General features: G+C 51.6%; 3 protein-coding genes across 12 annotated transcripts in view; 2 read left to right on the plus strand and 1 right to left on the minus strand.

Annotated features, from left to right (window-relative positions):
* The window catches only part of rassf8a (Ras association domain family member 8a), a 30,303-nt gene extending 21,054 nt beyond the window's left edge, over window positions 1-9,249 (plus strand). For all 6 annotated transcript variants that reach the window (XM_086208043.1, XM_086208044.1, XM_086208042.1 and 3 more), the window contains 4 exons: window positions 1,341-2,134; window positions 2,350-2,547; window positions 3,988-4,132; window positions 6,432-9,249. In XM_086208043.1, coding sequence (XP_086064169.1) covers window positions 1,341-2,134; window positions 2,350-2,547; window positions 3,988-4,132; window positions 6,432-6,553 — 1,259 coding nt within the window. In that variant the 3' untranslated portion in view covers window positions 6,554-9,249. The remainder of the gene's footprint in view (window positions 1-1,340; window positions 2,135-2,349; window positions 2,548-3,987; window positions 4,133-6,431) is intronic.
* Window positions 9,250-9,369: 120 nt separating this feature from the next.
* Window positions 9,370-12,333, minus strand: bhlhe41 (basic helix-loop-helix family, member e41). Of its 2 annotated transcripts, none has more exons than XM_086208048.1 (5): window positions 12,125-12,333; window positions 11,986-12,052; window positions 11,781-11,888; window positions 11,600-11,711; window positions 9,370-11,474 (listed from the first exon to the last, which is right to left on the minus strand). In XM_086208048.1, the coding sequence occupies exons 1-5, from the start codon at window positions 12,184-12,186 to the stop codon at window positions 10,573-10,575; spliced, it is 1,251 nt and encodes a 416-aa protein (XP_086064174.1). In that variant the 5' UTR covers window positions 12,187-12,333; the 3' UTR covers window positions 9,370-10,572. The 2 variants fall into 2 exon arrangements, with proteins under 2 accessions (XP_086064174.1, XP_086064173.1); XM_086208047.1 differs by having other exon boundaries at window positions 11,549-11,711.
* A 1,658-nt stretch (window positions 12,334-13,991) lies between these two features.
* sspn (sarcospan (Kras oncogene-associated gene)) lies at window positions 13,992-20,275 on the plus strand. 4 transcript variants are annotated; one of them, XR_015116901.1, is made up of 4 exons: window positions 13,992-14,290; window positions 17,140-17,226; window positions 19,186-19,928; window positions 20,026-20,275. XR_015116901.1 is itself a non-coding variant. In XM_086208049.1 (3 exons), the coding sequence occupies exons 1-3, from the start codon at window positions 14,066-14,068 to the stop codon at window positions 19,543-19,545; spliced, it is 672 nt and encodes a 223-aa protein (XP_086064175.1). In that variant the 5' UTR covers window positions 13,992-14,065; the 3' UTR covers window positions 19,546-20,275. The 4 variants fall into 4 exon arrangements, 2 of the variants coding, with proteins under 2 accessions (XP_086064175.1, XP_086064176.1); XR_015116900.1 differs by having other exon boundaries at window positions 20,029-20,275; XM_086208049.1 differs by having other exon boundaries at window positions 19,186-20,275.
* The last annotated feature ends 1,372 nt before the right edge of the window (window positions 20,276-21,647 follow it).

Consider the following 21,647-nt stretch of genomic DNA (forward strand, 5'->3'; position numbering starts at 1 on the left):
TCCCCTATGATCCAGCTAGAACCCTTCACTCCCAGGATGCAGGGTTCCTGCTGGTTCCTAGAGTTCTAACAGTAGAAGGGAGCCAGAGCCTTCAGCTATCAGGCTCCCCTCCTGTGGAACCGTCTCCCAGTTTCAGTCCAGGACCCAGACCCCCTCTCTAGGTTTAAGAGCAGACTTAAGACCTCCTTGTTGATCAGGCTTATAGTCAGGACTGCTTAGGCTGGCCCTTAGATCTGCTGCTATAGGCTCAGACTGCTGGGATCTCCCATGATGCACTGGGCTTCTCTCTCCTCCTCTGTTCCTTCTCTCTCCTCCTATATGTGTCATACATAAATCATACTCACTGTGAGTGTTACTCACTCCTCTTCTTCTCCGGAGCCTTCAGGCTCCCCTCATCCCAGATCCTGGTGCTGCTGGAGGAGGCTCCAGACCTGAAGAGGCTCCAGCTGCTATCTGTAGCACCACCTGCTCACGTCCCCGTCTGTCCATCAGTCTCTCCTCCTTTCTCTGTCTTTGTCTCTGTCCCTCTCTTTCCTTCTGTCTCTCTGTCCTCCTCCATTCTCTGTCTTTGTCTCTGTCCATCAGTCTCTCCTCCTTTCTCTCTCTCTTTATCTCTGTCCCTCTCTTTCCTTCTGTCTCTCTGTCTTGCTCCATTCTCTGTCTTTGTCTCTGTCCATCAGTCTCTCCTCCTTTCTCTCTCTCTTTATCTCTGTCTCTCTCTCTCCTTCTGTCTCTCTGTCCTCCTCCATTCTCTGTCTTTGTCTCTGTCCTGCTCTCCTGCTCTCTCCGTCCCCACTGATCCTGGATCTGCTCCACCTTCCTGCTGGTAAAGGAAGGTTCTGGTGGCTGCTGTTGCAGGATGTGCTGCTGATGGAGAATTGTTGGGTGGAGGTTCATTGAAGGAGGGAGGTGCTGGACCTGCTCTACTTGGACAGAGTCAGGACAGAACTTTGGTTGGGGTTTGGCGCTGTACAAATAAACCTGACTTGACTTGACTTCACAAAGGTGCCACAATCTGATATGCCGATATTTTCGGACTGATTTGGACAAAATTAACAGATGATGATGATAATATCTGTACAACAAGTTATGTGGTATTTACACACTGATACACATGAAACATGTATATTTGAAAAAATGATATTTTCTCTCCTAACAAGCATGTACGTGTTTACCACTTTGTTTCCTTGACTTGAACAGATGACTAATGAAGACTAGCTGACAGCTTTAAACCAATTCTATCTGCCAATACTCAGGACTTGCCGATAGGGTGCATCCTGACCAATCAGAAAGCTCAGTTTTCAGGCGTTCTTCTAGCAGATTTCTGTTCTCTTTCTCAGGTCGCACTGGGAGATACACTCTGGTAGAGAAATGGCGTGACACTGAGCGCCACCTCGCCCCTCACGAGAGCCCTGTGGCGTCTCTGAACACCTGGGGCCAGTATGCTGGTGACGTCCAGCTCATCCTCCTCCGCACAGGCCCCTCCCTGACTGAGCGGCCGCCCTCAGAAGGACCTCCTCTCAGGGGGCCTGAACGTGGACTGTATCGGCAGAGCCTCCCGCCCCTTGCAAAGCTTCGCCATCCCAATGATCGCTCTCTCCGTCGCCGTGAGCCACGCCGCAAGTCTCTGACCTTTACAGGCGCACCCAGAGGTCTTAGGGAGATCCTGAGTGGAGGACGGAGCGGAGAGGCTGAAAATAAGCGGAGACTTCTCCTGGGCAACAGCGGGAATCACCATCACGCCGGAGGAGCCATTGGGACTGCATCCCCGGGTCTATGGGCCTGCCGCATGGAGGATCTAGTCAGACTAGTTGGCCTACAGAGGGACACGCTCAGTGTGTTGGAGAGGAAACTGGAGGCATACGAGGCTGAGCTCCACGCCTGGGCAGAGATACGAGGGGGGCAAGGTCCAGGGTGCGGTGGTGACCCAGGCGGAGGGCTGATAGAGGAGATCCTGAGGCTGGAGAAGCATCTGAGGAAGAACGAGGTGGAGATGGAGGAGGAGGAGTTTTGGGCCACTGAGCTGCAGATCGAGATGGAGAGCGAGCGACAGCTGGAGGAAAGGCTGCAGGAGCTGCGAGGCCGACTGCAGGGCTGCGAGCAGGAGATTGAAGACAAGATGGCGATGGTTGAGGTGAGCTAACTGGGCTATGGTGGCTGAATTGAAAAACTGTAGAAAAAGAAAAAGATTTGAGGAAAAAAAAAGGTTTTAACAAACTAAAATAAAGAAGGTTTTTCATCATGTCTCTCCAGCCAGTCCAGTCTGTCATGTCTGTCTCTCGTCTCCGGAGTGACTATTCAAGCGTGTAGCGTTCTTCTCCTCCATACTGTAGCTGTTTGTCCCATCAGGGTGTTGAGGCTGGCCTGGTGGAGGAGCGGCTGCAGAGGGAGCGTCGGGAGACCCAGTGGGTCAATGAGGCAGAGGCTCGGGCTCAAGTCCTCAGGGTCAAAGCAGAGCTAAAAGCCCAGGAGAGACAAGCTGTCCAGCTGGAGAGCAGCTGCAGAGCGGTGGACAGGTCACTTGGACAGAGCAGCAAGAAACTGCAGGTGAGACGTGAATGCAGCACAGTCACTGCTGTCACCTCGTTAGGTCCTGGAGCAAAACGAGGTGCTCCATCAGATGGTACATGCACTCATTATTATTTCTACCTTCGCGGCACTCAGAGCGCTTCAGTGTCGTCTCATTCACCCGTTCACACACTGAAGGTGGAGCTGCCATGCAAGGCGCCAGCCTGCAGCAATTAGGGGCTCAGTACCTTGGACTGGTTGCTGGGGGACAGGGGACTTGAACCAGCAACCCTTGGATTGCTAGACAGCCGCTCCTCCGCTAAGCCATGATGCCCATAAGAACGCCATCCTAATGGTGATCGTTCAGATGAATTGAATATCTTTCTAAAAGGCTGCTGACATCACAAGTACGTCCTGTGGGCAGAAGGAGGTTCTCTCCTCTGTTTGTTTAGTTAGGAAAATCAAATCCACTATCGATCGTGTTTTATCACCATGTTAGTGTGAGAGCAGTTTGATAGTTAAACTAGTTAGCAGCTCTGAGAGGAAAGTGTGAGAGCAGGTTGATAGTTAAACTAGTTAGCAGCTCTGAGAGGAAAGCGTGAGAGCAGGTTGATAGTTAAACTAGTTAGCAGCTCTGAGAGGAAAGCGTGAGAGCAGGTTGATAGTAAAACTAGTTAGCAGCTCTGAGAGGAAAGCGTGAGAGCAGGTTGATAGTTAAACTAGTTAGCAGCTCTGAGAGGAAAGCGTGAGAGCAGGTTGATAGTTAAACTAGTTAGCAGCTCTGAGAGGAATGTGTGAGAGCAGGTTGATAGTTAAACTAGTTAGTAGCTCTGAGAGGAAAGCGTGAGAGCAGGTTGATAGTTAAACTAGTTAGCAGCTCTGAGAGGAATGTGAGAGCAGGTTGATAGTTAAACTAGTTAGCAGCTCTGAGAGGAATGTGTGAGAGCAGGTTGATAGTTAAACTAGTTAGCAGCTCTGAGAGGAATGTGTGAGAGCAGGTTGATAGTTAAACTAGTTAGCAGCTCTGAGAGGAAAGTGTGAGAGCAGGTTGATAGTTAAACTAGTTAGCAGCTCTGAGAGGAAAGTGTGAGAGCAGGTTGATAGTTAAACTAGTTAGCAGCTCTGAGAGGAATGTGTGAGAGCAGGCTGATAGTTAAACTAGTTAGCAGCTCTGAGAGGAAAGCGTGAGAGCAGGCTGATAGTTAAACTAGTTAGCAGCTCTGAGAGGAAAGCGTGAGAGCAGGCTGATAGTTAAACTAGTTAGCAGCTCTGAGAGGAAAGCGTGAGAGCAGGCTGATAGTTAAACTAGTTAGCAGCTCTGAGAGGAAAGCGTGAGAGCAGGCTGATAGTTAAACTAGTTAGCAGCTCTGAGAGGAAAGTGTGAGAGCAGCATGATCTCAGTTGACCCGCAGTTCAAGGAACTCTTCACTTTCTGGCTAAAGCTGACAGTTGTCTGGTGGTCTGGGCTGTTTGTTGCAGGACATGCAGCACGAGTTGGAGCAGCTGACCAAGGAGCTGCGGCAGGTCAACCTGCAGCAGTTCATCAAGCAAACAGGCACCAAGGTGACCGTGCTGCCTGCTGAACCCTCAGAGGATGAAGGTCCAGGCGGCAGTCACGCTATAGGTAACACAGCTTCGCTAAGTAGCCCTCTCTTATAACTCTGGAATATGTACCATGCTGAGATGTCATCCGTCAAGGGTTTGCTGATGTCATACTGAATCATAAAAAACATTCACACACACACGGCTCATTAGCCCCGCCCTCACTCCAGAGCAATGGCGACCATAATGGACAGTAAAACTGCGTTAATGTTCTTCACTCCTTTACACTCATGGTGGGAATCTTTTCCTCTTGTTCAAATCAAAATGAACCCCAAAACCACAGTCCAAACCAAACTCTGGCTGCCCCCCCACCAGCTCGCTGATGTTGAGGTTATGTTTGTTGGTATTTTGTAGAACCATTTTTTTTCACAACTTAAGAAAATCTAAACCAGTCTCAAGGGTTTATCACACCATCTTTGAGGACAAATGGAATCCTTCACATTTCTGAAACAACGTTTATGACATCACCTCACAGCTGCGGAGAGAATCCACCGCCCTGCTGCCGGCGGCTGCTGGTCAGCCGGGCTAATAAGGTGTGAGTGATGGAGCAGGCCATAGAGGGGTGAACCGGACCTGGTCAGGATGGCATGTGGATGCTGGTGTACGGATCCTTTGAGTTGACCAGAGTTGATGAAACTGGACGGCCCTAAACCGTCGCCGTACGGGCCAGACTCTTCAGAGACGCGAGCGGTTGACCTTCAGCCAGTGTGTCAGCAAAGTCTTCCTGCTCCTTTCAGACATTTTTATTTTTCCTCCTCAAGTTTGGAGAACCTGCTGAGAGAAAATGACCTCTGTGTGTGAGAGTGAGAGGGACTAAAAGGGAGAGTGGCCAGGAGTAGTGGAGACTACAGTGTCAGTTTTACTCACTCTTAGCATTTCCATGCCAACAGCAGCCTGGATACGGACTGACCTGACGTCATTCTTTCACCCATCTGACTCTGACGGTCCTTCACCCCTGCGATCACATGCTCAGCAGTTTGTCATGAGCTCGCAGCCTGAGCCGTGTCATCCTGCAGTAAACTGGCAGGGAGCCAGCAGGCTGCTGATGAATGACGGAAACCCAGAGAAGACAAACCAGCCTGGGCCGTGTTGGTCAGTGTGTCTGTTGTGTGGCCCCAGCAACATTGGTGCGTTCATCACCGAGTCACACGTCAACCAGCACAGTGACTGATGTTCGTGTGACAATCGTCTAATTCACTGACTCGACGTCTACTTGCCACCCCTCCACCGCTGCTGTGGTGTTACGGTGATTTCTGCCAGGCTCGTGAGAACTGCGGCGCCTCACAGGAGCCAGAGGGTTCTGGCCAGGTTCCGTCTTCCTGACTAACTGGGGGCGGGGTTCTGCTTCTGACTTCTTTTGACAGTGCTGATATCAAAAAAGTGCCAGAGATTTTGGGATTTAGGGAGCCGCACAGCGATGCTGCTGCAGTCAAACGACAACCTGGTCAAACTGAATCCAGATTCTGTTCTCTACTTCCTGTCTCAGAAGTCCTCAGAAACTTTCTTTACTCAGCTGTTCAGTTGCACGACTGTGGGCCCTCAGCCACATTCCTGTACAGCGCTGGTCTCCGGCTCCAAGCAGCCGGAGAGCCAGGTGGAGGTGAGAGTCCCTGTAACGGCGAGACAGCAGCCAGGAGGACAACTGAAAGCCTGCAAGCAGAAACACACCTGATACCAACCCATCGGTGTAATACAGCATTCAGTGTAAGCGCTGACATCATGGCGGCTCAGGCTCAGCTGTTGGTTAGCCGCATGTTAGCCGAGGTCCTTCTGACCGCGTCTAACTTTACAAGTAAGTCATGTTGCCAAGTTCTCATCGAACAGCTTCAGAACGTTCCATCATCGAATGGTTGGACTACAAAAATGAAAGGTGGAGAAGCGGAGCAGTGAACCGTCTTCCTGCTCGCCACTTCCACATCATTGAATCACTAAGAGCAGGAAGTCACTTTATCAAGCATCATGCTAATGGTTCCCTCCAAAGAAATGTGATGAATCGTCAGTGTCCTTCAAGTTGAGTGTGTGTGTGTGTGTGTGTGTGTGTGTGTGTGGTCATAGCATTCACTGCATCTCTCCCCTCCCAGGCTCACTAATGCCCCCTGGAGGCAGTATAATGAAGGTTTAATATCTTCTTAATCAGGAAGTGAATTGATTTTCCAGAAAAACAAAGTACAGGAAAAAAAGTGTGAGTGAATTCAGCTTTGAAATAAAAAATGATTTGCAATGAAAATGTTCATGAAATTGACGTTGAAGAGAATGTTAATTCACCCTGTCAGACGGAACCGTCTCAGCGTTCTTATCTTGTCTCGTGTCTCCGTCCTCAGATGTTGTCCCCCTGCCCGGCTCCCTGAAGCGCCCTGTGTCCTTGCACCCGATGTCCAGTCACCTGCGGGTGCTCCACAGCCCTCTCGGGTCAGGCCTGAACCCCGAGGGCATCTATGTTTGAGGCTCTGCGATGCACTTCTGCGGAGGGAAGGAGGACAGAGCCAGAATCTGCCCTGAACCCACAGAGGAGGATTTAGGAGTCCAGGATACCTCAGTAGCACGCCACTATGCACTGTTGTGTGATTGGGAAGACTTCCAGTGGGGGAATGCTGTGGCGGTCACGCAGCACTTGTTTGGAGAGTTCGCCGCAGATGTGATGGTGCGTGGACGCTGCCAGCATCAGGTTGTCATGGACTCTGAAACATATCCACTAAATGTATTTTTACTGACTTCAGTCGCTGCTGAATGGCTTGTAGCTCTCAACTAGCAACTATGGCCTTTAAGCTGTAACCTCGAGAATCTTGGAATGCAAATCAATGACTGACATGAATGAAGGCGTTTGTACGCCTGCAGTGAACACATTTATCAGCCTGGTTCTTCTACGCTAACCAATGAAGGGTGTCTGAATGAAGTCTGGTTTTGTAAATCAGAATCTTTCCCTTCTCGTCGACTTTGTATTGAAACTATGCACAAGGGTTTGTTACTGAAGAATGTTACTCTTTAACATGTTTTCTTAACTTTCAGCTTTATCATGTTTGATGAGAGGTGAGGCGGGGGGGGTGCAGGGCCTGTGGTTCCACTCATAAAACAGGATTTTCCTGCTTGTTGTTTTTGTGAAGGGAGTGAGGTTGATGGTGCCTGTGTCAGCTGCCTGTTCTGTCTGTGCCACCGGTGGCCAACATCAGCATGATCATGTTGATATGTTCTTAATGGTATGTTGCTAATAGAGCCACATGTGGATGCACCACGGTCGATCCTTCAGACCTTAGTAGAGTTCTGGTGTGTGTGTGTGTGTACGTACACCTACTTCGGCTGCCTTTGGTAGGACCAACTGGTGATAACAGGAAGTGAGAACATTTTGTAGGAGATTCAGGTGTGAGGGGTCCCCTAACCTTCTGCTCAGGCCGCCCAGCAAAGGTGTCAGACCCCCACTCTTCCCAGAGGTGGCTGAAGTGCACAAAAGGTGCACACACACACACACACACACACACACACTAGCAGGTCTTTCCCAACCCAGCCAACCCAGCTGCTTTCTTTGCCATACTAGTAGTAATACTTGTATCTGCAGAAACACTCGAGGCCTCGTAATCATTTTGAATGTCTCCTGTGTTTCTGGGGGTCGTCCTGCCAGCCTCCACCTGTCTGGAGACCCCTGGTAGCCCTGCTTATGTTAGTGAATGTCCACACTAAGAAAGCTGTGCGTGCGTGTGCGTCCCTCCTGGGTTGTTCAGCTGCTCCTCAGCTCAGTGCCTTATCCTCCCTCAGCGGTCGCTGTTTGTCAGCGTACAGTGAAGCCATGATGATGCCAGTCTGGATCAGATGTTAGACTGAAAAACATGACAACTGCAAGGACGCCTAGTATTTGTCATATTTTGTAAAAATGGGCTGTTATCACTTGCCATTGTGTTCCTGTGTTCTTGTCGCCATGATTCTGTGTAGCTGTAAACTGTTTCCTGCAACACTTTGTTCTATATTCCCAGTTTACACCAGTACTGGCACACAAAGACAGGTTCTGGGTGAGTCCACCCTGCTCCCGTCCCTCTTCTTGTCAGCTGGAGGACTGGAGCCACTTGTTCTGAAGATGAAACAATCAGCTGTAGATTACAGTGAATTTCCCCTTTAAGAAACCACTTGTGTGCATTTTCCCACCCTGTGAGGCCGTGCAGCTGCACCCAGCGTGCACACCTGCACCTGTCCTATGGACCCCTCACACCTGTAAGACATTGAGTGTACATACCTGTTTTTATCAGGACTGGCTGCTGATGCATGATTCAATAAAAGCACCTGACAAAGCAGACGTGAGGCGTGTGGCAGCTGTTCTCCTCCAGCCAGCGGGTCTCTGTTCTGGTTCGGCGCTTGGCTGTGCAGGGCCTGGTGACAGGAGGCTGTGTCCTCATTCATCAGTGAAACTGCACCTCCACCGCGTGGGAGTGGAGATCTGGTTTGAGGCGGGCCCACCAGCGTGAGTTGTGACATCACTGATAATCTGGAAGCTGATCCTGGTCCACATTCAGCCTGAACAAGTCTGATGGGGAACTTTGAAGCCTCCAGAATGGACCTTTGGGTTCTCACGTCATCTGTGGTTCTAAATGGAGAAGAAAAGGTGTCACTTGAATGACGTGAATGTGGTCATGATGGCTGTTGTCCTATTCTCACATTCCTTCATGCGCGTGGGGTCCGTGTGGTTGTCTTTCAAGATTTGGCCACTAGATGGAGACATTTATTCAGGAATGACGCAAGATCGAGACTGTTTTCCTAGAATGAACCAGAAGCGTCAACATCGATCACATCCGGTCACTTTGAGGAGTTGAGAGCAGAATCTCAAGGACATGAAACCCGAGTTCAGGAGCTGCTGGAAAGACGAAAGAGGGCCGCACCTCGCAGCGACGTGACAGCTGGAGATCTCCGTGCCACCAGGACCGGTGACCTCGGGCCCGGGTCGCTGGCGATGACGTCATCATTCATAAAGGTTTAGTAACGTTGCTGTGAGCCTGAAAACGGCCACAGCGGACTGGACCAGAACCAGTAGTGAGTTCCTGACGAAGTTGGGAGGAGGCCCTTGTTTTCCAACCCCACCCCCACCCTTTATATCACATGACTTCCCTCGAATCCTCAGCTGGGACCTCTCAGCTGATCTGAGGAACCACGCGCCACACCCGCGGGACCTCCGCTGCCGTCGGGCTGCGAGCGGAACCACAGGCGCACGTGCGCTGTGTGTGTGTGTGTGTGTTGCATTGATGTAAGTGGGTGGAGGAAATGAATACAATAAACTCGAAATGTAGTTTTGATATTTATTTTACAACTTGTCAGCAATAATTTAGAACAGCGAGTGTAAAGCATTAACGAAATGTGCAACAGTTGCTGAGTTAAAATAAAAAATCCAGACTTTTACAACGTTGACAAAGACATTTGATACTGATATATTCACAAAAAGAAACTATGTACAACACACGCCAATAACAGATCTGAGACCAGCTGAAGAAAACGACTGAAGCGCGTCATGAACGCAAACAACAAAACCGTCCGTCTACTCAGTCACGTGGGAACTTCAAAAAGAAAGCTAATATTACATTTGCAGGACTGGTGGTCACGTGACCAGAGCTCATTTCCCACCTTTGTCACGTACTTGAAAAGCAAAGTTTTACATAACGAAGTGTAGAACCGGCACTCAGGAGGGAGCGAGCTGCTCCAGCTGAGCAGGGTCGGCGTCACGTGATCGCTGCAACCCGGCAGATGACCTGAAACCGCCCCCCCCCCCCCGCGTGACACCTCCGTGCTCCATCTCCTCCGAGCAGAAATCATCTTTGCTTCAAGGCAACTGAACAACACAACAGAAAGTTTCCGAGAGAACTACAGTGGTCGACTGTCACGTGACGCGACTTTCAGGGGCGTCGGGCAGAAAAAGTGCACTTGACGTCTGAAGAGTAAAGTTCGTCCTATACAAACTCCACCAGCTGGGAAAATACAGGTACATTCAATATCAAAGGTCTCTAAGGTGCTGTCCTACTGCTGCAGGTAAAGGAGGTCGCGCATCCCGGGGACCTACAGGGTGCTGGTCACGCGGCCACTTCCGGCTGCGCTGAGGCCAAGTTGCCTCGAGGAGGAACGTAGAGGAGAGAGAGAGAGAGAGAGAGAGAGAGAGAGAGATCTTCTCAAAACATCCATGACCCCCCCCCCCCACCCCAACTGGGGCGTCTAGAGCTCGTTTACGTACGGTCGTATTTACAGCCCCGCTGAGGATCAAAGTTGATTAAAAAAAGCCGCCTCCAGCGGCACCGCCGCGTGCTCACGTCAATCAGCGTCGCTCATCGTTCAGCTTCACCGAGCACCGGCGCGAAAGGCACCGCCGTCTCAACGGGATTTTAGACACCGGAAACTCCTCAAAATGGGTTTTGTTTTTTGTGTTGGTTGTTTTTTGTATTGTTTTTTTTTTTCCAAAAAAGCATGAAAGTCGTCCGGGAGGCGCCGCCAGCTTGGCGGTTAGCTGCTCGGGCAGGAGGTGCGCTGGATCCGCGGGTCGTTCCGGCTCTCCCGGGACTCGTCAGCGACGTCGTCATCACCCTCGCCGCTGGCGGGAGTCTCCTCGCGCTCCTCGCCCGTCTCGGCCTCTTGCAGGCTGTCCGGGGACAGCGGGTCCGCGGCCTGCGAGCAGCCGAAGTGCGTGGACAAGCCGGGGAAGGCGGCGGCGGCGGCGGCCGCCGCAGCGGACGCTTGCGCGGGGTAGAGCCAGGGGAAGGGCGCCGCCAGGGCTGCCGCCGGGTACACCAACTTCTCCATGCTGCTTTTATCGAACAGAGGCATGTAGGAGGCGGCGGCCGATGGGTTGATGAAGTAGAAAGGCATGCAGATCGGCGCCTGCGGCCCCGCGCCGGTTAGTCCCATCAGAGAGTTCATGAACGCCACATCCGGCCGCGACGGGTCCGCGCCCCCCGCCGCGTCCCCCGGCCAGCTCAGCTTGGGTTTCTTGGCCGCTCGCTCGTCTTCGAACTCCTGCTTGATCTTCGGCGTCCCGCTGCTCGGCTTCTCTCGGCCGTCGCTCTTCTCCGCCTCGCCACCGTAGCCGCTGTCCGTATCCGTGTCGTTCTCGTTCAGCTCGCCGGCCTGGGTCCTCTGGATCACCGGGACGCAGTTGGGCTGGCTGTCGGCTCTCTGCCCGTCCTGCGGGTCCCCCGTGGCTAACTGGTGCTGGAGCGGCAGGGCGCCGGGTTGGAACTGAGCCAGCACCTTCTGGAGGTGGTGGACCAGCTGTGCGCAGCTGCGCTCTCGCGTCGTCCAGTTCTCGAACTGGCCCAGGTACTGCAGGACCTCCTTGGCGCAGGCCTGGAACCCCGAGTGGAACGCGTCCAAGTCCGCGTGGATGGCGGACTTCACCGAGCGGTCCCCTGAGGAGCAGAGTTCAGACATCAGCACCGAAGCCGGGCACTGACTCGCGCGCTCCTGTTCGCATGCTACCCACATTCAGCACCGGGAACGCCGGTCACGTGCCCCGCCGAGTCGACAGCCTCACCGTTCTGCAGGGCGACGATCTTCCGATGTTGCTGCTCCGTCACGGCCGTCAGCGCGTTCAGGTGCTTGAGCGTCAGCTCCAGGACCACCGCCTTCTCCAGGTGTCCCAGCGTCTGCGGGCACAGGCGCGCTCAGTCACGTGTCAAACAGTTTCGGGGACAAACTCGCGCGGCGGGTCTTACCGACAGCTTGAGGTGCTCCGGCAGGAGGTCCTTCAGCTGCCCGATGCACTCGTTGATCCGGTCCCGCCGCTTCTTCTCGATCAGCCGGTGCGGGAGCTTGTAGGCGTCCTGCGGGAAGGAGCGACACACGCGCGCGCTCAGAAGTTACAACTACACATCCACACACACACGCAGTAAATGTTGAGAGAGAGAGAGAGACCCGCACCTTCCCCCCGTCCTCCCGCTTGATGGCCCTCTTGGACTTGCACATGTAGAGGCTCGGGTAGTCCACCCTGCGGCGGAGGCAACGGGCCGGTTAAACGGGTTCTCACAGCACTTAAATCAACAACCAGAACCAGACTCACCCCAGGAAGTCCGCGCGCTCCATGAGCTGCCGGTCCTGTAGGTGCGGGATTCTCTCCTCCATCAGTCTTCCCGGTTCTCCTCGCGCCGCCGCCGATGCTGCTGCTGCTCCTGGGGACGTCGGTTCCTCCGCGACCTGCGCACGGGCAGCTGCTGCTGCGTGTCCTCCGGTAGAGAGCTGCGTGTCCTCCGGTAGAGAGCTGCGTGTCCTCGGGTAGAGAGCTGCGTGTCCTCCGGTAGAGAGCTGCGTGTCCTCGGGTAGAGAGCTGCGTGTCCTCCGGTAGAGAGCTGCGTGTCCTCCGGTAGAGAGCTGCGTGTCCTCCGGTAGAGAGCTGCGTGTCCTCCGGTAGAGAGCTGCGTGTCCTCCGGTAGAGCGGCGCCTCAGACTGAGGTGCTGAGTTTCCCTCAGCTGCCACTTTGCGAAGCCGTCGGGCGCTGTGGTCAGAGCGCACGCGCGCCTCCGGTAGGGAGCAGCTTCCGTCTCACGTGTAGTCTACAGCAGCTCGGAGTCCGGTAATTAGAGCTCGTCTGCGCTGCCGCGCCGCGTTCGAGTCTCCTGGCCGCTCAAACGTGATTCACACGCAAAAACGCGGCTGAGAAAATGACGCAGAGTTGGAACCCGCGGGTGCGGGGTTGGTGTGACGCGTTGACGAGGAGAGAAGAAGCCTCACAAACTTCGACCAGCGCGGGAAACCTGGAAGTGACGGTCGTCTAAAGGTGTCAGACGTCACAGAACGTCTCCCTCAGACAAAGCAGGGAAACGTGAGAAATGTCCGCTGGTTCTGAGAGAACCTGGTGGGAAGGTTCTGTGGTTTGGCGGTTCTCCGTGGCCCCATTAGAGAGACAAACAAACAAACAGCGAACGAACGAACCAATCATCGGACGGAGAGCAGCGTCAGCCCTCGAACTGCCTCCTGACTGAGGTCAACAGCTCAACCGCCATCGTCCTCATCCTGGACACAAACGAGAGTTGGAGGGATAATAAGGAGTGCGCGTTCACGCGGTGCGCGGCCCCGTCGTCCAAAGCTGTTGTCAGTAACCATGGCAGCGGCCCAGCTGTGTGCTGGAACACGTGCACTGCACCTCCTGATTGATTTCATCATGAGTGCTGCTGCCACTGCTGGTGCGTTCACCATAACCATGATTGAAACCCAGTGTGTGTGTGTGTGTGTGTGTGTGTGTGTGTGTGTGAGTGAGTGAGTGTGTGTGTGTGTGTGTGTGTGTGTGTGAGTGAGTGTGTGTGTGTGTGTGAGTGAGTGTGTGTGTGTGTGAGTGAGTGTGTGAGTGAGTGAGTGTGTGTGTGTGTGTGTTTGTGATCTTTAAAGTGTCAGATTCCAATCTCTCTGACAAACTTGTTAGGAAACCCAACCTTGCTGGTAGTAACATGTTGGTGACGCCTGCTCCCTGGGGAACGTGGGGTCTGAGCCGGGAGCACTCACATATCTTTATTCCTCCTCTCAGTCATGTGACCGCGTTTGGCAGCTGACGCCTCTCTTGTGTAACAGCGCTGACCAAGAAGCCAATCTCTCTGCTTCTCAAACCAAGTGTGACCTGCTCTGCTGGCTTTGAACCTTTAAACTCTAGACTGCCAGCGCGCCTCCCTTTCTTCTCTTCGCCCTCTGGTCTTGAAACCATCTCCCTGTCGTCTGTTGGAACCCCCCTTTGTGTCTTCCTGCCGCCTTCCCTCCTCTTCCTTCCCTCTACTGTAGGCCGCCTGCTCTATATGTGGCGCTGGAGCCACTTCAGGAATCCAGTCCAAATGTTTTCCATATTAGTTCAGAGCCTCCTCTGTTCCCAAATAGCAGCCAAGCAGGGCTATGGTGAGAGGAGGCCTGGGACGGGAGGGGACGGGAGGGGGAGAGAGGCAGACAGAAGGCAGGCTCAGCCGCCCGAACAGTGCAGGAGAGGACGAGAGGTGAAAGAGTGTGAAGACGAGAGGAGAAATGGGGCAGGGGCAGAAAGGTTCCTCAGACAAGAAGGCCGGCAAGAGGAGGGATGACAGCCCAGCACCAGACGACAACCATAAGGGCAAAATCTGTCGCTTCCCTTTGCTCGTCGCTCTGCTCCAGCTGCTGTTGGGGGCGGCCGTCGCAGTTGTGGCCTTCTTCATGTTGGCCGTTAGCCCCTCACTCCTGGCCAGAGAGACGCCACACTGGGCTGGGATCATCGTAAGCTACGCCTTTATGCTCTAATAGCTGCTGCCGTCACATGTTTTGCATGGAAGCCTCTGGTGCATGACCCCGAGTGTTCGATGTCCTCCGACCGCCACTGCAAGCGTGACACATCGCTGCTATTCTCATGTTCTAATAAACCTCCACCCGCCATCTTCATCTGACTGTCCACACCCACACCGCCCGTCTGCCGATGTTGCACTAATCTGTTGATCCGGTTGAATAAATTCTGAACATCTGGCCAGATGAGACCATACCGCCATGACCTTTAACACCTATGTAGCACTGAAATACTTTGGTTTGCAAATGTGACACACATTCCTTCTCATCAACACTCAGCCCCTCACGCTCATTTACTTCTCCAAACTTGTCCATTGAGCGTGCAGACGCGATTCAGAGAGGGAGTCAAATCTCTTCTTGAAGGTGAGAATTGGTTCCATGAGGAGCAGAAGCTCTGAAAGAAGCTGAGGTGCCACTCGAAGCCTCTCACGCTGAAAGCAGTCAAAATCTCTTGAAGTCCAACTGCTGAGTGTGTGGATGTGATGGCCTGTAGGAAGCTGAGACGGAGCTGGAAGCAGTTGAAGTGTCAGCCGATGCACGAGAGATAAAAAAGAGCAACAGCCTGTTGATGCTTTCGGTCTTGAACCGGAATACGAAGGTCCCTGACGACACGGCTGAAGCAGCTGAAGCGTAAAGACACGTTGTGGGAGATGAGAGCAGTTGACGTGCGACAGGGACGGTTAAGAAGCATCGGTCAACAAGGTGTTACGGGTGACGTGGCCTGGATTTTACAGCTCATGATGAATGACGTCAGCATCGAACTCTGGTGGAATGTGGCTGGAAGACCTCTGGTGCTCTGAGTCTAGAAGCGCACCTGAATCAGGCGCCCTGTGTACCACGGCCTTTACAGCCTCTGCCAGCTAAAACTCCAACCCCGTCGCCGTTGTTGCAGGGTGAATGCTGGACGGCTCGGCTGCAGCCATCACGTGAGCTTCCTGGATGAATTCCTCCTCTTAATGTTTCGATCTCAATTGTTTTGGACAAAAGATGGTCAAATCAGCAGAGAGAGACAGAGTGTGAAGGGAGGAACATGTAAGGAGTGAAAGAGGCAGGAGAGAAAGGAGGTGAGATCAGATGAGGTCAGGAAGTCCAGCTGACCATGAAATGAACGAGCACAAACGGTGGTGACCACAGCAGCTTTGCTAAAGAGCACTAAGGCAGAGGAGGAAATGGACCTGACGGTCATGAAGGTGCTGAATAAGCCTGCGACGGTGCAAGAGACCAAAGTAAGAAATGCAGAAATGTGCAGGTGGGAGGGAAGCAAACGGTCCAAGTTGACGAGGCCAAAGTTGAAAAGAAATGAAGGAAGAAGTGAAAAGTAACAGCAAATATTCTAGTTTGGTTGTTGTCCAGTTTCCTGTTCGTCATTCCTGCAGAGCTCAATGATGTGGAATCAGTAGGAATTCTGATCCGGCTAGGATGCAACAGGAAGTCTTCCTGACTGTCACTGCGCTGTTGATTGACGGCCGCATGTCAGCACGGATGTCATGAGGAGTTGTAGTTCTCTGGAATGGAAACGGGACTGCTGTCCTGCTATTTTGAGAGTTCCATGTTTCTGGGAGTGTGAGCTCATCGAAGCTCAACTAAAACGGGATTCCGGTCCGTCAGGTTTTTCCATGCTTTAGTTTTTACTGCTGCCGGATCCAGTCGGCCTCGTTCTGAGAGGGATTTATGTTTTTGATTTAATGTTCCGACGGTAAAGACAGCATGTTGACCTAACTTTGTTTTGGCAAATTTCAATCTTTTTGTGAATCTTGTGTCAATCCTGCTCATTTTTAAAGGTTAATAAATCAACTGAATATTGAAACATGGGGTCATCATTTCCATCCCCGTCAGTGAGTTCAACCCTGCTATTCAATAGGTTTTTATTAAGTTTCTGATTATGATAATAAAAATAAATATCTGGTCAGAATAAGTTGAAATGTGTGCAGAATAGGAATACAATCAGAAAAACAAGTCACGTGAATGTCACGCTTGTTGGTGTCAGAAAACAGCACTGACAGTCCAGTTGTGAAGATTCCAAAGAAAAAGTTGTAATTTAAATACATTCTCTTCAACAAGGGGCGCCTCATTATTAAGATTGGAAAGGAATTAACGTGAATATCTTTTAAAGTTCTCCTCACGCCGGTCCAGATGCCTGTGAGCTCAGGCTGGTGAAGACAGACCCAGAGATGTTTTGTGTCTGCGATGGGAAGATTTGGTTTGTCAAAGCTTTCACTGATCCACCGTCAGAAGAAGCACAATGGTTTGAGCCCAAAGGCTCCGATTCAGAGACTCACCCTTTACATTAAAGCCGGCGCCGTATAACTGCTATGTTTTGTTCACGACGCCATGATGTCCCTGTGTATGCGTTTCAACCTATCACAGACGGCGCCTGCTCTGGAAAACACCCGTGGACACCGCCGTCCCGAGTTAGATCCTCACGAGATTCGGCCGAGTGAAAAACACTGAGGTCATCAACAAGTTTCCAGAGAATCCTGAGTGCTTAAGAACCTGGAAAAAACAGTTAAATAAGATGCTGCACGTTAGTCACAAGACTCCAATCGCTCAGAAGACAGAGTGTGAGTGTGTCTGCGGGAGTCAGAGGGAGAGTAATGTAATCAGATGACAACTTGCTGCTGAATCATGCAATATCAACACAAGTCCTTGAAAACGTGGGCACAAGGATTTCTCGGAGAATCCTGACCGATGAAAGCGTGTGCCGGTCGGCGCCGAGGCCTCCGTTTGGCCCGTAAACTGAACTCTGAGAGATAAAAACACAATCCTTCTCTGGTGTGTTGTTGCAGCTGTGCGTGGTTTCCATCCTGGGATTCATCCTGTATTGTGTCACCTACCGGCCCAATGAGAGGTCGTCCCTGCAATTCACTGTCAAGGTGAGTCTGTACACAAATGATCAGGGAACGATTGACAGTCCGGCCCGTCATCCGAGGAATTAATCAGCTTCTCTAACAGACTGATAACGCTAACAATCCCGCCGCTTAGGGAAGCAGGAAATGGCATCTAGAGAGGGAGGATGCAGCTCTGCAGGGTGGCCGCGCTGCTTCATGCGACGCCCTCCGTTGGCCAGACAACCATGCAGGGGGAGACGCGTGACCTCAGTGGAGCCTCGTTCACCAGGGCTGTCAGGCATCGAGTTACTTTGTGATGAAGATGCTTGTGAATCTCAGAGTTTTGCCCCCTGCTGACCTGATTCTGGTGGCTGAGGCGAGCCGCCACTCCAACACGCGTTCTTATGATCACTGTGAAACTGATCTGAGAGCAGTCACGACTGTCCATGTCCATTGCAGCAGCACCGATTGTGAATCGCAATCTTGTCATCGGCGAGCAGCAGAAACATGCCGTCCCCGCTCAGGATCCAAAAGTCTTAGATTCATAAAGAAAAGTTTTGTTTTCGTGAAGAAAAATCTGAGATTCGAAAAAGAAAAGCTTTTGTTCTGTTGATAAGAATTTTGGATTCATAAGCAGAAGTTTTTTCACCAGAAACCAGAAAAACTCAGAAGTACGTCAGCTTGCTGTGGAGACTCAGCCCGTCAGGACAGAAACGCTGGGGATTCACTCCGGCGCTTTCTGAGCCACAAACCTACGTGACCTGCAGTAAAACCGTTTGATTGCACTGACGGTGGTTCGCTTCTCCAGTCACTTTAATTGCACCATAAAGTCATAACGGTAACTCCGTGTACCAGGGTCACATACGACCACGCCGCTCGCAGCTCCTCCCTGCCCGGAGCGTCAGGAAGCCCCGACAAACGTCCTGCCACTCCCAGACTCGGCTGTTCCTCCTCTGACTGTTGATGTAAGGTTTTTAGAGATGAACATTTTTCAGGAGAGCAAAATATCTCGTAGTCCTGACTTCTGGTGTTGCTTGCTGCAAAATGTGTTCAGCCTCCCTCCGCCATTTTCAATGATCTGTTTCAGCTGCCGGATCCGTAGGAAACCAGAATGAAGACGGGATTTGGGAACAGAGCTGTGTGAACCGGAGGAGCTGCAGTTCCACACACTTTCTTTATTTGGTCTTCAAAGGGACTTAAATTCCTGATTGTAGTTAATTGAAACAGTGTAATCAAACGCTAAAGTGCAATGAAGCACACACACACACACACACACACACACACACACACACACAACCACTCCAGATTTCACAGCTGTTCCAAAATTAACAAAAATGCCATTTCAAATCAAGCGCTGCTCGTCACTTGCATAATTCCTTAAGCAGGATGTGAGAGCGAGCAAACCAGCGGTGAGCGAGGCTCTGCTTATATAAGTGACGGATTAAGATGAAGCTTTCCTGTTATTGAGGTTGTGAAATTGCATAAACATCACAAAGCCTCTGCCACATTTATGACTGTATTTTTAGATACACACTGTTGGTGCTCGCGCAGGAATTGCAGCAAAGGTGTTGAGCGACTGTAGCTGCAGGGTGGAGCCGGGCCCCTCCCCTGAGGGTCAGACCTTCCTTGCCCCGTGGTATTGTGGGTAATCCCTTTGAAATGAATTTGCCACAGGCACTTGGCTGGCATGTCTGTTTCTAAGCTGCAGTTTTGGCTCTTGAATGTGATCATGAGACAATAACAGGAGCCAAACTGCTGGCTCGCCGTTGAAGGACTCAGATCACGGTTTCTGTGGATGGTTATGACATCATGACTGTTAACCTTCAACCTGTAGGGTACAAAATCCCGCTCCGTGATTGTGAGACATTTTTTCATGATATGTGTAAAAACATGTGAGGCGTCACGGTGACCTTTGACCGTCAAATTCCTTCTCGAGTCAAAGTGCATCAGCGTCATGACACACACACACACACACACACTTATCCTGTCCCCTGCTCCCCACAGCTCCTGTACTTCGCCCTGTGCACTATCGGCCTGGTCGTCTCCGTGCTGGTGATGGCCTTTGCAGTGCACCACTACCTGCAGGCCAGCAGCTTCATCTGCCAGCAGCAGCTGGACGACTGCGTGTGCAAGCTGACCCCTCACGACCCCATAGCTCGCACCTTCACCTACGAGGGAGTCGGCCGGTGTGAGGACATCACCGAGACACTCACGCTCTACTTCCTGATCCAGATTGTGCTGAACGCGGTTCAGGCTCTGGTCTGTGCCGTCGCTGCCTTCATCATGTGGAAGAACCGCTACCAGGTCTTCTTCTCTGGTCTTCAGATCGGCTCGCCGTCCTTCCAGCAGTGGCAGAAGGTCTGATGTGATGACAGCAACGGGCCTCGGGGACGCTCGCCCTTCACCTGTGTTTTCTCTGATGTCATTTCATACTCATCTCTTGCGCTAGTTTTATTAAAATGCATTTTTGTAAGTTTTATATACATTTGAAGTACTTCCAGCTGCACCTACTACAGAAATCCCTCAGCTTGAAAAGATGGTTGTTTTTCTGAAAAATGAAACTAATAAATGTTTCAAGAATCTTTTTCACGCAGCTCGTATGTGTTGAAGACCTGTTCTAAGCTTTGCATTGGACACAAACTGGGCCTGTGCTCACTAGAAAGGTCCCCCGAGGACGCGCACAGGGCAACTCTGTCGCTGCTAAATGAGAAAAATCCCTCACGTTTTGTTTCACCTCGTCACATCAGGTGATTTTCTCACATGAGCAACTTGCTTTCTTTGCTTTGCTGATCTGCAGTCTGAGAGAATATTTAGTGAAATGCCAGAAATGTTGTTTTTTTAAAGCAGTCACAAGCATCGAGGAGCGACACGGCAGATGCACCAACCCTGGTCAGGCTCACTCAGAGCTGGGCCTCGGCTGACGAAGGAGCAAGCCAGGCCACCAGCCAGCGTGACTCAAACGGCCTGTAGAAGTCCAACATCTCCAGCCACAAAGAGAGGGAGACCAGGCTGGGGGGAGGAAAGGGGGACTCAGACAGGCAGCTGGTCTGGAGCGCCTGAATCATCTTGAGGAGTTTACTGGAAAGGGAGGAAACAACCACAAAATTTGGCTTCTACCTCAAGAGGAGTTTCAGTTCTCTCACAGCTGTCACCCCTACACATGCTTGGGGGGGCGGGGGGGGGGGGTGATGAGTGTGCAGTGTCAACTTTACCAGTGAGGCTGATCAGCTGGAGATGATACAGCAATGTTCTATCACAGAAACCTCAATTGAAGAAATGATTATTTTGTCTAAAAAAAAGAAGCCAATGATTGCGTCTGCTCTTTCATGATTGTCATGCTGTTTGTGGTCACAATACACACCTTTTTTGTCAGATAAATGCAGTTTCCTTTTTCTTGTTTGTCACAACATATTGAGAAAGAGACAGACAGAGAGAGAGGGAGAGAGAGACAGAGAAGAATCTGGCTCTGAGCGTCATTCATATTCAAATAATTGGAGTCTGCAATTAGACTCAGAGCAACTTCCTCCTCAGAGGTTTGATCATTTTTAAGATGCATCCCTAAAAAGAGCAAAATACCCACTAAAACAGAATCTGTCACTCATATTAGAGGCCCATCTGAAAGTGAAGCCTGAATCCAAATGAGTGACTAATCCGTGACGTCAGGACCAGACAACGTTGCCTGTGTGCCAGCCTGCTGGCGACTGATTTTAATCACAGCAGTTCATTTGGAAAAGTTCAAACAGCAATTAAGGGTTTCCTGGGTACACGAGTCTCATCAGCATCTCTGTATGACTCCACCATCGCAGTTCCCCAGCAATGATGGAGTCACTCACTCAGCGAGAAGCACACATCCAGGAGCTCGCTGCAGAGTCCTTGTGGTGGACGGTGTGTCAGGACAGGTGTCACGTGGAAGCGCCCGTTTCCACTTTTCTTCCTGTTTGCTTGTTTTGTGTTGGATGTGTCATGTGGCTACGAAAGGTCAATCTTGCAGCCAGACACAGGAAGTCACATGCCAGTCATCATGGGGGCATGCTTATTTATAAAAATGACAGCGAGGAGGGACCTTCCACCTTCCTTGTTGCTCGGTAACAACTTTCTGTGTGGTCAATTGATCTTTGGAGGCGAAAACCACCCCGGCAGGTTGTCTGCTCCGGGCGGCCTCGGACGCAGCTGTGGGTGGGAAGGCAGTAAATCAGTCCGGGTATTGACACCAGTCACACGACTCAGGTTCAGTTTGCTTCAATACAGTGAATGTCCTCAGTTTGACCAGCAGCAGGAGCGCCAACACTCGTGCCCATGAAGAGCGTCCCGCTCAGCACCGCTGTGGACCTCTCTGAATGTTGGACTCTCAGTGAATGTGGGGCGTAGATGAACCTGCTCAGAGCTCAAAAGGTCCGCGAGTCTCAGGTGGAGAGCACAGGCACTGCTGACCAGAGCCAAGAAGCCTCAGGGGTCCTATGAAATGT

Source organism: Aulostomus chinensis, chromosome 7, assembly GCF_037954235.1.
Source record: "Aulostomus chinensis isolate RoL2024-O1b breed Wild chromosome 7, RoL_Achi_v1.0, whole genome shotgun sequence".
Lineage (NCBI taxonomy): Eukaryota > Metazoa > Chordata > Actinopteri > Syngnathiformes > Aulostomidae > Aulostomus > Aulostomus chinensis.